The 13,778-nt window shown below is 49.7% G+C and overlaps 1 protein-coding gene across 1 annotated transcript in view; it reads right to left on the bottom strand.

Annotated features, from left to right (window-relative positions):
- Positions 1-290: 290 nt before the first annotated feature.
- The window catches only part of LOC119399293 (nucleolar protein 12), a 56,760-nt gene continuing 43,272 nt past the window's right edge, over positions 291-13,778 (bottom strand). Inside the window, exon 3 of the mRNA XM_037666107.2 lies at positions 291-495. Coding sequence (XP_037522035.1) covers positions 348-495 — 148 coding nt within the window. The 3' untranslated portion in view covers positions 291-347. The remainder of the gene's footprint in view (positions 496-13,778) is intronic.

Raw genomic sequence — 13,778 nt, 5'->3', positions numbered from 1 at the left:
TACCCTTGCGTCTTCTTTTCCATCTTCTTCCTTACATTTATTTTTCTTTATTTTTTTCGTATCACGAAAATTACCGTATTCTATTTCTAAAGAATAATGTTCCCTTTCCCTGCCTTTGTCTTAATGTTTGCATTTACATTAACCCCGGCTTCTTGGCCCATCTCCCTTAGTGGGTAGGATCCATATCTCCACTCTTAAGTCCTGGCTAACGCACGCCCTGTAGGCGGGACGCTTCGAAATTGAGAACTGAATTGAGAAGATTGTCGAAAACAAAAAGTTTCCCTTAAATACATGTTTATTTCAAGACAGTGCGGTGGATTACGATGTACAGTAAGGTGAGCTCATCTCTACCGCCGGTGTGTGCGTGCCAGCTTGGCCTTCTTGGTAATGCGAAGTTTGATGCGACGCATCTTTCCCCGCTCCTTCTTGTCTTTGTGCAGTGCTGCACGAAGCTGGATGCTGCAGTCACCCATCTTCCGGTCCAGGGCCTTCAGCCTGCAGGAGATTTTGAAACGCAAGACAGAGTTGTAGTGCACAGGACAGAGAAATAAAACCAAGTATTTCTCCTCTGCATTGCAACAAATGTTACAGCGTCACTTTGGACTTGCTTTTGACTATGGCTAGAATTGGCTTTTGACGTTGGCTGCACAGTTGTAGGACAATTGCGATTTAGTCCTCGTTCAACTAGCAATAGGCCTTAAAACCAACCAAAAATGCTGTCATCATTGTTACTAATGCTGCATCAAGTGGCCCCCATTATGAAATTAATTCCGCTTTATTTTTCAAATGTCCAGGGGTGCAACAGCCGAATTAGGATTTGGAACAATTTTTGAGGCAGCAAAATGTTGCTTTTGGCACACGAAAATCCAAATTTGAAGCAGGTTAAGGGAAAAAAACGCACATGAGCACTGCTATTTCAATAAAAGCTGTCTGTTGAACCATTCCAGAGTGCAAACAATGTAGAAGTCCACATTAACATTTGCAGAGCCTACCAAACCATTTAACAGACGCCGCATATGCTTCATCTTCAAAAGTGCGCTTAGTGAATACAGACAGAAACGAAAAAGTACAAGACATAAGGCAACGAGCGCAAACTACCAACTGGTTTATGTCCTGTAGTTTTTTCGTTTGTGTTTCACTAAGCGCACTTTTGAAGATGAATCAACAGCCGACATTATAGCTCCCCGCATATGCTATTGTGAATCTGCCAACCTGGCGACCTCGAAATTCGAGAGATTCGTAAAGCAGGAGCGAAAGGGGGTGCCGAAAAAAGAAAAGTGGCCTACGTTTCTGTTTATTGTTTTTCAGGGCCGCAGAAATGCCATACACCGCTCTGAATGATTGCCAGTAATTTTTTAGATGTCAGCAATAATACTGGTACTTGTATGGCGCGTGCACGCATGAGTAATTAAGGAACAAAATGTGCTGCGTCCCGTGACATAGAGTACTAGTAGCCCCTTCTAAATCATAGTACGCTTTTCCGCGCAGCAAAGGTGTACTGCGGCAAAAGTGGTTGTGTGGTTGTGTGGTGTTTACAGTGGGGGCGCGGAGTGCGGCCTGTGAACTCGCGTTACAGCGGCCGGGGGTTGTAAACACAGCGGCCGGGCCGAAGCTACGTCAGTCGCCCCGTCGCTGCTGCCTCGTTCGCCACGCAACGCTTTTGCTTAAATATACAAGTTCTTATTATAGACGTGCCCTTGTGTTTCTGTTTCTCAAGAATATGCATAATCATCACGCAACCAACACCCGGACGTCTACAAACTGGTGACCCGGACGTGATTCGAACGCGCAACCTTTTGATCTGGCACGCAACGCGAACGTGGACTCCGAGCCCCGAGCACGCTCGCTCGGTGCCAAGGGCGTAGCCAGAAATTTTTTCGGGGGGGTTCAACCATACCTTATGTATGTTCGTGCGTGCGTTTGTATGCGTGCGTGTATATACGCAAGCCAAACTGAAAAATTTCGGGGGGGGGGGGGTCGGGGTTCAACCCCCCCCAACCCCCTCCCCCTTGGCTACGCCCCTGCTCGGTGCTGTTGCTATAAAGCGTGCTGCACGTGACAGAACAAGGCCAAGAAGCTTTAGAACAGCTGTCCTTGTTTCTTTTCTTTCGCGGTGAGGTTAGGGTATAGTGAACTAGTACTTAGGGCGACTAACGCGACTAACTTTTCAAACAGGCCTGTAACTCAAATTGGGGCCTATAGTAACACGTCGTCACACTTCGGGGGCACGACACCGTCGGAACGCAGTCATACGAATGCCCTTTCTAACGCAGCTTGTCCTCCTTTGGGCAGCCACGGTTTTTCCAATCAGCGACGACACCGAAGCTCTCCGCGGAAGCGACTACAAGGAACCGACGGAACTACCGCCTATCTACTGTACTCAAAGCGATGCTCTCCTACTGCCGCCGTCCATGGTCGGCAACCCGTTTTATTGCGATAGCAATTATATGGACACTCTCGGCTGGTTTTTGCCGTCACCGTCATGTCCCGGATATGTATATGTATATACATATACATATCCGGGAACTAACAAAACTAACAAAGAAAAAGAAATAAGAAAAAAAGTTTCGAAGTGCGCCACCGGGAATCGAACCTGCGACCCCACGCTCCTCAGCGCGCCGCTTTGAACAACTCGGCCACACGCCACTGGCTGTACAGAATACTAATGGCGAGCTATTTATATACGCCATTTAACGCAGGCGGTATGCAGACCTCGGAGGTGCTTCCGCGAGGGCAGTGACGACCGCGAGATTGCCCGCAGGGCGCGCTTTAAAGCAATGCTCCTAGATTTTGTTTCTGTTTGAAAACTGCCCTTGAGACGCGCACTAAAATGTGACGCATTTATGTACCCACACGCGATGTGAAACGCCGGGTAAACAATGCGCCGAATGCCACCGCGCGACAGGAGACGAGGAGGGGCCACTCCGTGCGCCGCACTTTTGAAGACAAAAATATCTAAGAGCGTTGGGTTGTAGAGCGCTGCTTAAGCACGAGTAACTGGGACAGTTGTCAGTTCGCGCTCGTCCTGTGTATACCTGCGCCTTTGCGGCGAAACTGTGACTTTTGGGGGCGAAGCTCCTTAAAGCGGGTTCGTCCCCGTCGTAGTGCGTAACCAGTCTTAACGCCAGTACCAGATCTTGACCTCCAAGGTGGTGCCGGTGGGAGATTTCTCCTGTGCGTTGTTGAACAATAAAAATTCGCAGCGTGCGCGTTAACTAAAAGCCGAATTCTTTCTGTCTCTCCGGTGGGAGATTTACTCCTGTGCGTTTGTTGGAACAATAAAAAATTCGCAGCGTGCGCGTTAACTAAAAGCCGAATTCTTCTGTCTCTCATTCCCATTAGCAGCCTTGCATGTTCCAGTGGGAAACGTTGGTAGAAGTAGAAGTGTAAGTGTTAGCTAAAAGCCGACTTCTGATCATTCGCGACACTACATCTCGTCTCGAGCAAGCGCAATCTTCTGTCCTAACTGAACTTGCCTTATTACGTGCAGCTCAGTCAAATATCGACAACTTGGTTTGCCGTCTTGTAGCACGTGTCGACCAATTAGAGGAAGCTGTGGAGGCGCATCAAGTTCCTAGCCCCTGCGAGAACACAGTGACCGACTCCGCAATACTAAACTTTCTTCGGAAGTAAAAGTCCTCACTGAAAAATGCGATGATTCCGAGAATCGGCTGCGCCTCTGTAATTTCGTTTTCTTTGGTCTTCCCGACGTGATGGGTGCAGTGCGGGTGCAGTGGTAAAAAAATGCACCAAGATTGTAAGATTAGTTAAATTTTAATAAATCAGGTACAGTTGAGAGAGCGCAAAATTTGGAAGAAAATTATGTATGTATTATGTGTATATCCCTTTTAGGTACCGAGAAAACGGTTCCTCAACATGGTCAAAAATGCATGGGACGTACAGACTACTTTACAGATGGGTTTCGGTGCCGCCATATTGGGCTATTAAACTTGTCCTTTCTTATCTTGAACAACTAAACGAACAGCGCTACGGTAAACGTATACGCATGAAAACGGTTGGGTTGGTGCATTCGGCGTTTGCTGGCGTTATCAGTTCACGTCACGAGATAGAAAATCAGAAAACATTCGTTCAACAGCCCAAGATGGCGGCGCCCACATGTCTTACGTAACATAGTCTATAGGGGTTACTCTGTGCCCTTATGTCACGTCAAGAAGCCATTTAGAAAACAAATTTATTACTTTAGATATAAGATATAGTAGCAAATAATGCAGAAAATGTAAACCTGGCTATATTTTACTGCGCATTTGTATGTTCCGATTTTTCATCGCGTGTTTGGAGCTACATCTACATTCTCAGTCGAGTAGAATCCACTTTAAAAGTCATAATTTCCTTAGTTTTATGAAAAGCTAATCTATCAAAATCCGCTGGAAACGGTGACGGAATCAATTTCACATCATGTGTGCGCATTTTTCTTATGCGCTATACTTCTCATTGTGGGAATAAGCTCGCCCGCGAAATCTGCCTGATTGCTATTGCCGAAACAAATAAAAAGTAGCGTTACGTCCAGCAGACTTAAATATATGCAGGAGCCGTGTCATAGATAAAGTGATCGAGTTCACCTTCGGGTAGTGCGCATTGCAGCGCAAAACTACGTAACTTTGCCTACCCACGAGACAGTTTTATCTGCCTTTCCACCTGACGTTCAAGTAAAAATATACTGTTACGCTTTCTTATTAGAAAGCCCTACTAATAAGATTTATTTGCAGGAAACCTAAGTAAGCACACACACATATTACGGAACGTATTCATGCGTGGGGCATGCAATCTTAAGGTGAACTGCCGGTGAGCGAAATTATGACCTGTTTCCTTGACCGCAAACCAGTGACTAGAATAAGGAGCGAAATTTAAGATTTCCTTTGGACTATAGGATGCTTCCTGATGGTACTTAAACGACGCGATTTCTTGCGAATCAGCCCCTGATATACTTATTGGTTTCAAGAGTTGTACAAAGATCCATTCACGCGCTTGATGAGACATTCACTTTTTACGCAAGATCTTTCAACACCACTAATCCCAAAAAATTACGCTACTGAGTCACGAAACCACTTACCTCACAGAGACAGCTGGCTCTATCGAATACACATTAAATATAGATGCTTGTCGACCTCCTTACGCTCGCATTTATAAAAGACTAAAAAAAAAACAAAGAATTTGGAAAGCGCAAGCCGCCGTGGTTGTACAGTATAGTTACGGTGCTCGAATGCTGACGCGAACGACGTGGGTCTAATCCCGGCCGCGGCAGTCGCATTTTTATGGAGGCGAAATGCTTGAGGCCGCCGTAAGTGCACGAACCTCCTTGATTTAAGTGCACCTTAAGGAACACAGGCGGTAGAAATTTCCGGAGCCCTCCACTACGAAGTGCCTGATGATCATATCATGGTTTTGGGCACGCCAAACTAGAAAAAATATTAGTAGTAGTATTGCAAAACGCCTAGCTAACTGAGCTCGAAATAACAGTGCAGTAGAAATGGAACTATTCTGGTCAGATCACACATATAAAGTAGAAGACAGTCGTCATGCTTCCGCCAACAGACCACTGTTCGAGGCACAATCATCGTTAAAAGGAAGCAATTTTGGCAAAGCCGGGTGGCTAGTACATTATAGCCTCCTTATCAGCCTCATCGACATGTGGATCAGTGTTGCCAATCGTTGGGTAATTACTCTACTTGTAGGGTATTTCGGAATTTTTCGGCCAGCGTACAGCGGTAAAACGATTTTCTTATAAAACGTAGGAGAATTTCCACATCTTGCTCGCAATCCATCAGCGAAAAATCTAGACGATTAGCACGACATATCTGAGGATTCCATTCCTAAACAGATCCGAAAACTAAACTTTTCTTTGAATAAAACTGGAACTCTCTTAATTCACGTGTCACCACCATAAGGCGGATACGAAAGATAGTACGTCACACATCTCTGTGCTAGCATTGTTGCTTTTTCTCATGAATGTTTTTTTCGCTCTCCGTCGTCTCCTATTCGTTCTTTGCGTGGAGGGGCTTTTAAATATTGCGACGACGGTCAGTTCCAGTTATCAAGGCTAAAGCCTTAGATGCCTTATAAAACACGAAAAGTGACCGTCGGCATCAGCGCGAGTGATGCAAAAAATCATCGCTCTATAAAACGTCACCTAATGACGTCATCGTGACGTCACAGATCGCCAGAACTTGTGACGTCTTCATGAAGTGTTAGTGATGTCACTCTGACATCACAATGTGACGTCAAATAATGACGTCATCACGACATCCTCACCCGGTCACAGGTGGGCCAATCCCGGCGGCACGTGAGGCGCAGGAAGCTTGCAATGCCTTGATCCCGGAGGCAGTACAAAACCCCGCTAGGTTCAGAAATCTTTCGAAGGCGGGGGATCAATACAATCGACTGAGAAGAAGAAGCACAAGAAAGTGGGTTTCGCCTTCGAGTCATCTTAGGCACGAGGGACCATGCGAGTTTCGTCGACGACAATATCGTACTGGCATAGCGCAGTTTGATAATAATAATAATAATATCTGGGGTTTAACGTCCCAAAACCACGATATGATTATGAGAGACGCCGTAGTTTCTGCAGTAGTTTGTCGATGACAGTAGATGGATGAATGAATGTCTCTTTTATAACGGGGCGGTGACCTGTACTCGACCATGCTCAAGATTTTGTTATTGATATTATTGTTACATTAAGGCCTAATTAGGGTTCTCTTTCTATAAAAAAACCTTAAGGCCCGAACACACGTACGCGTTGCAGCGCGTCGACGCGTGACTTTTTGACGCGGCGCCGCGTCATAAAGTCACGCGTCGACGCGCTGCAACGCGTACGTGTGTTCGGGCCTTTATAGGCTTCCCAAGCAACGCTTAGCGGCGCTGCTGCTCTTGACAGGCAGCGCCATCTCTGGCAGAAAAAGAGAAACTGGGGTGTAAGCAGCGTGCGTTTTCCCTTCTCTCCACCGCGTTGCCGCTCGCTTCTGTGCACGTGCAGAGCTCTCGCGGCGCCTCACAATGTACCGCCTGCAGTGCGGGTTCAAAAAGATCTCACAGCTGGACAAGCACTTCCCAAAAGCGAACTTGATAAAAGGAGAAAGGCTCGTCAATCACGTTAACGGTGAAGAGCAGACGATCGACGACAACGACAACAACGACGCCCGACTCAAAGCGAAATGCATTTCCCAAGACACGATTACACCGTATAGGACGTATACCTCGAGGTAAGTCTCAATCTGTCATGGTAAGATGCGTAATGGTCCATATGTACTCCGAAATGAAGCCGTACACACTATCGATGTTCTGCGGTGTGGACTACGAATCATATGATTGTTGTTTAGATATGGCATGCTTACAGCAGCAGCCGTGTACTACTTTCGTGAACAAACGTTTGCGGCGTGCGAAAAAAAAAAAGAAATTATACGGCCATGGCACTGTTTCCTGATAAGGTTAGAGTCAAGTCCTCCGTGCCGCTAGAGAATCACCCGCCGATTAAGACGCGAGGCAGCTAGCTGAGCTTTAACCGCTAAGAAGCAAGATGAACTGCTCGCCTCGTTTTTTCGACTCTCGCGTCATGCTTGCAGTCAATATTTATGATATCGACTTGACAGGCGTATAAAACCTGCTGCGCGAACGGGTCTAGAAAATCGCACAGTCAGAAGGTGGTTACTTCAAGGCTGCAATTGCAGAGCATGTATTAAGTGCCAGTTATATTTCGCGGCTTAAATATATATCACACTAATAAAGTGACAAAAACAAAGCAAATCTGCAGAACGATGTCGAAGCTTGCTGAAAATGCTCAGACGTCCGTTCCGGCGTGATAAAGCAGCATTCCCGTCGCGTGAATTGCAGGCGCCGAACTTCCGACAATGTGCCGAGTTCAGTTGAATTCAACCAACCGCGCAACGCTAACGGTATAACGCGAGTGTGAACGTTCAACAACGACGGGTGGGTCTCACGAACACGGGGAATCAAAACACAAAGTTGTTTCACCTACAGTCGTAACTGGACTTCCACAATGCGAGAAGACAGCGAGTAATCATGACTGAGTCGCTGCGTGCATGCGCCGCGTTACTTACCGATTCAGGTAGTCGGAACGAACGAAAGCGATGAACTCAGACAGCCAAAATAGAAGGCGAGACAGCGCTGTCAGCTATCCACGCTTGCCGCCTTTATTTCTCGTGCGACACGGCCGGGAACCGATACAGTTTAACACGTGAATCGTGTGCCTTGGAGTTGTCTGCACTGTTGTGGCTGGCCACTAAACCGCAATACTTCGGACAACGCTTGCGCTTCCGCGGGGTCGCTTCTGCCATCGCGGAAATGCGCAGCTTCGCCCAGCAAGCCTCTCGGTTCAACGTGCCGAGCTGACGGCCCCCCAGTTACCCGCACCGACAGAAGAACGCGTGCGCACGTGCGTTACCGCTACCGTGAAAGGGGCTGAATCGGCCGCGCATAAGCTCCGGAACTTTCCGATAGAGCCGCAGCGCGGCCAGCGCGGCGCTGTCGTCGCGCCGCAAACTTGAGCTTGGGTTTTTTCTCAGCGCCGTCCGCCGCCCAAGCGGAGAGAGAGGAAAGCTCCGGTAGCTCGGACGGGTCGCTCTTGCCCAGTTTTCCCATTGCGCGCGCGGAGAACGTGCGCCCCGGGGCTTTTATCTCGCATTTTTCACGCTATAGATGCCGTTCCTTCGTCGTACTCGAAAGCAGGCGCGCAGTTCTGCTGCATTGTGAACTGTCACAAAAGTTTAAAAATGACGAAGAGCCGAAAACTGCCCGTCAAGTTCTACCGTTTCCAATGCAAGCAGTGCGAGGAGCAGAGGCGTCAAGAGTGGATTATGGCAGTTCGCCGCGATGCTTTCGCGGTCTTGTCACCTTGAAGCAATTTTTGTCGTACACAGTATTACCAACTGTTAACGGGGAGAAACGCGATGATCGTGCTCATTTGAAAGGGAAGTGCGTTTGTGAAGCGAAGCTCCAACAAATAGACAGCCGCTGTTCGTTTTGAGATTGCGCGCTGGCTTTCCCAGTCAACCATTTGTAATGTGACAGCAGCGGAGCATGTGGGCTTAATACACCACAGTTTAAATAACGTACCGTGAGTACTAAGTGTTTAATTCAGCTGACTGCGGTACATTTCCCGTCGCGGCTCCCTGTAAACAGAATTAAGCCGCATGTTTGCATTGAGCGTTTATATCGGCCTTGCATGCGACACGCCGTGATTGCTTAGCAGGCTGAAGTGTTGCGCTGCTAAGATCGTGGTCATGGGTTCGATTCACGCATACGGCAGCTGCATTTCGATGGGAGTGAAATGCAGTAACACCGGCGTACTTAGATTTATGTACACGTTGAAGAACCCCAGGTGGCCGAAATTAATCCGAAGTCCCCCACCAGGCGTGCCTCGTAATAATGTAATGCGTTCGGCGCGTAATATATAGCCTTGCATGCGCGTGAGCGGCGGGCAATATGCAGCTGCCGCTTTGGAAACGAGCTGAAAAAAGAACCAAGGCGGCAATTAAATTTTCGATCACTTCGCGAATTCAGATGCGCTTATCATCGGGCACAAATCTCGGCATAATCATAAACATGCGCGATCCCAGTGGGTATTGTATGGTATGATGCTGACCAAGCGAGCTGTCGGAACAACCAAAGCGACATTCGAATAAGCGAACACGGTGCGTGACCAGGCGTCGATATTATTCGAAATGAAACACGCCTCTGCAAGAAACATGGATGGTCGAAGTGGGCATGAAATATATATATATATTTTTGCGCGTATCATTATGCTGTCAAAGGGAGCTCTAAAAAAATACAATGTGACATTAAACTTGCGATCCGACTTTGTTATCATTCGATGCAAACCTCGGCAAAAGCGAAAATCCCACGAAACTGAACACTGCGGATTGCAATGCAGCCAGTGACTCAACAGGGCAGATGTAAATTTATGCTCTTCACACTGAGCTCATAATAAATTTAAAGCCGCACGACAAACTTGGCATCCAAGCAATCGAAAAGTTATCAATAGAAAACGCACGCGAAAGCGTGGTGGATGTTTGCTGACATGCTCCGAGCAGACACGACTGCCGCAACGAATGTGCGTTTAACCGGTAACATAATTACAGAACTCGCGCAGTCACCTCCCTATGGGTAGCCAGCGCTGCCCAGGTGGCGCGCCTAAAATATACAAGCTCCGCCGCCCTGGCGAGCTAGCTGAGAAATATATAGTAATAGTATGGTGCCATAGTAATAGGCTTCCCAAGCAACGCGTAGCGGCGCTGCTGCTCTTGACAGGCAGCGCCATCTCGGGCAGAAAAAGAGAAAGTGGGGTGTAAGCAGCGCGCGTTTTCCCTTCTCTCCACCGCGTTGCTGCTCGCTTCTGTGCACGTGCAGAGCTCTCGCGGTGCACTTGCGGCGCCTCACAATGTACCGCTTGCAGTGCGGCTTCAAAAGGATTTTCAAGCTTGACTGGCACTTCCGAAAAGCGAACTTGATAAAATGAGAAAGGCTCGTCAATCACGTTAACGGTGAAGAGCAGACGATCGACGACAACGACGCCCGACTCAAAGCGAAATGCATTTTTCAAGTCGCGATTACACTGTGTAGGACGTATACCTCGAGGTAAGTCTCATTCTGTCATGTTAAAGATGAATAATGGTCCACATGCACTCCGAAATGAAGCCGTACGCGCTATCGATGTTCTGCGGCGTGGACTACGAATCATGTGATTGTTGTTCTGATAAGGCATGCTCACAGTAGCAGCCGTGTACTTTCGTGAACAAACGTTTGCGGCGTGCGAAAAAAAGATTATACGGCCATGGCACTGCTTCCTGAGAAGGTTAGAGTCAAGTCCTCCGTGCCGCGGGAGAATCACCCGCCGATTAAGACGCGAGGCAGCTAGCTGAGCTTTAACCACTGTGAAGCAAGATGAACTGCTCGCCTCGTTTTTTCGGCTCTCGCGTCATGCTTGCAGTCTCCTTTTATGATATCGACTTGACAGGCGTATAAAACCTGTTGCGTGAACCTGTTGACAGGCGTATAAAACCTGTTGCGTGTCCCGTAATGTTGGTTCAGTGAGAACGATATTACGTCGTAGTTCCTATTAATACCGCACAGGGCCGTCGCATGGGTATTAGAATATTGCCACGGCGTTTCCTATTATCACTTTTGCTTTGTTCGGTTTTCGCCCACAAGGACTGTCAGCTACGCTCAGCGCGAACCGCGCCTCATTGTTCGAGAAGCTTCCCGATCATTGTAGATCGTTTTGTTAAGATAGCGCGCAAGACGCGCACACTCGAGCTCATTCTAGAATTTGCGCGACAGCCAGCGATAACGCTGGAATATTCGACGGCACATGTTTAAATGCCGACGCGCTTCACTGCTTGTCAGTTGATCGACGGACGACGCCCTGTTCGCCGCTATCATTGTACAGCGTGTATTGCTGTAGTTCTAGTTCTCAGTTTCTCGGCCACAAGTTCGGCCAAATAAACAGTTTCATCTCGGACGTGCTGACTGTTGTCTTCGTCGACGTCACGACCACGTGACATCTGGTGGAGGTGCTGCTTCTTCCATGATCCGGACGCCCCCGCGAAGCGCTGACCCAAGCCCAAGCCGCGAGGAGGACGACGGCAAAGAAAACCCGGATCGTCGAGCAAGCCGCAGGCAACAAGGTCTACCGCCAGAGCACGGGCCTCTACCTGAAAAGACCCGGCAAACAAAGATCCTGACCTCGACCCCAGCGACGATGACAGACGCTGTGCCGCCAGCACCGATCCTTCTCCGGACACCCAAGGAGCCGCCAACCTTCCGCGGATCGTCGTTCGAAGACCCGGAAAGCTGGCTCGAAGCCTACGACCGAGTCGCCGTTTTTAATGCCTGGACTAGCGAAGACAAGCTACGGCATGTCTATTTCGCTATGGAAGACGCCGCTCGGACCTGGTTCGAGAACCAAGAGCGAAGCCTCACAACGTGGGATATCTTTCGCACCAGGTTCCTTGCGACATTCACGAGCGTCGTCAGGAAAGAGCGTGCTGAGGCTCTGCTCGAGACCCGCGTGCAGATGCCGAACGAAAACGTGGCGCTCTTCACGGAAGAGATGACAAGGCTGTTCCGTCATGCAGACCCTGTCATGCCCGAGGACAAGAAGGTCCGCTTTCTTATGCGAGGAGTCAAACAGGAGCTCTTCGCCGGGCTGATGCGGAACCCCCCATCGACAGTTCAAGAATTCGTTTCGGAAGCAACGACCATCGAGAAGACGCTCGAGATGCGCACCCGGCAGTACAATCGCCGCGCATTTCAAGACAGCGCAGCTGTTCATGGCCTCGGCTCCGACGACTTCCGCGAAACGATCCGAGCCATCGTGCGAGAGGAGCTGCGAAAGCTTGCGCCGTTTGCACAGCCGGAAGTTACGTCGATTGCTGACGTTGTACGCGAGGAAATCACAGTCACTGGGTGTTCCTCAGCCGACACCGCCGCAGCTGCAAGCCATGAGCTATGCTGCTGCAGCCCGACGCAACGCCCCCCCCCCCTCCTCGCCCACGTCAAGACGCCGCGCCACCCCAGCAGTTCCGCCGCCAGGCACCACCGCCGCCACCACCGACATCATACCGCCCGCCAGCCGGCCGGAGCACAGCGGCACCGGAGCGAGCACAGCGGAGCACACCGGAGCACAGCGGCAAGAACGACGACCTTCCCGCTCGCCGTCGCCCGGCCGCTACGTGTCACCGCACCGCCGGCAGAACACTGGCCCAAGCCGGGGCCGGTCGCCTAGCCCGTATCCGGGAAACTAAGGGCAGCAACCGATGGAGGTGCGGTTGCTGTACGACGAAATGCCGAAGATCCTCCGCGGCCGCCGCCGACGACAACGCGACGAGACCTTCAGAACACGACGCGAACCAGACAGACCCCTGACGACGAACCCTCGCGGAGCGAAGTAGACCTAACGACGCAACGCGGAAGCAGCGGAACAAACCGACGTAGCCGTGACCCGACGCCGCGACGTAACCGCAACGCAAGACGGCGGACTAGCGACCTCGACGTTCAGATCGACGGCCACAACGTCACCGCTCTCGTCGATACTGGAGCCGACTATTCCGTCACCAGTGGGCCGTTCGCAGCAAAGTTGAAGAAAGTTAGGACTGCTTGGGAAGGCCCCGAGATCCGGACCGCTGGAGGCCATCTCATAACGCCGATTGGTGTCTGCACGGCGAGAGTCACCATCAACAACCGGACTTATCCTGCGAGCTTAGTAATCCTACAAAACTGCTCCAGGGATGTGATACTTGGAATGGACTTCCTAAGTGACCACGGCGCCGTCATCGACTTAAGAACCAAGTCGATAACCCTATCGTCGGAGAAAGCGACACCGCCGGATACGAACCCATGCCAATATGCCCTGAACGTGCTCGAGGATCAAGTCACCATCATAATTCAAGTCAGCATCATAATTCCCGTCGGCACCGAAACGGCTGAATGCATCGAAGGTGTCATAGAGAGCGATCAGCGTTTGCTGCTAGACCGTGACATTTGCGTCGCAAGAGGCATTGCTCGGCTGTATGAAGGGAAAGGAAGCGTGATGCTAACGAATTTCAGCCAAGAATACAGACACCTGAGCAGGGGCACGACGATTGCGTACATCGAAGAAATCTTGGCTGTCAGCGATGCGTTTGCCTTTTCAGATGCTGACGAAGCTACAACGACAACCGCAATGCCTGAGCCATCCTTCGACGTAAACCCAAGCCTTCCCGCCCGCCAACAACAACAGCTCCGATGCCTTCTGAAGAAATACAAGG

This window comes from Rhipicephalus sanguineus, chromosome 7 (assembly GCF_013339695.2).
Source record: "Rhipicephalus sanguineus isolate Rsan-2018 chromosome 7, BIME_Rsan_1.4, whole genome shotgun sequence".
NCBI classification, from domain to species: domain Eukaryota; kingdom Metazoa; phylum Arthropoda; class Arachnida; order Ixodida; family Ixodidae; genus Rhipicephalus; species Rhipicephalus sanguineus.
This window is presented reverse-complemented; position numbering and strand designations above follow the sequence as displayed.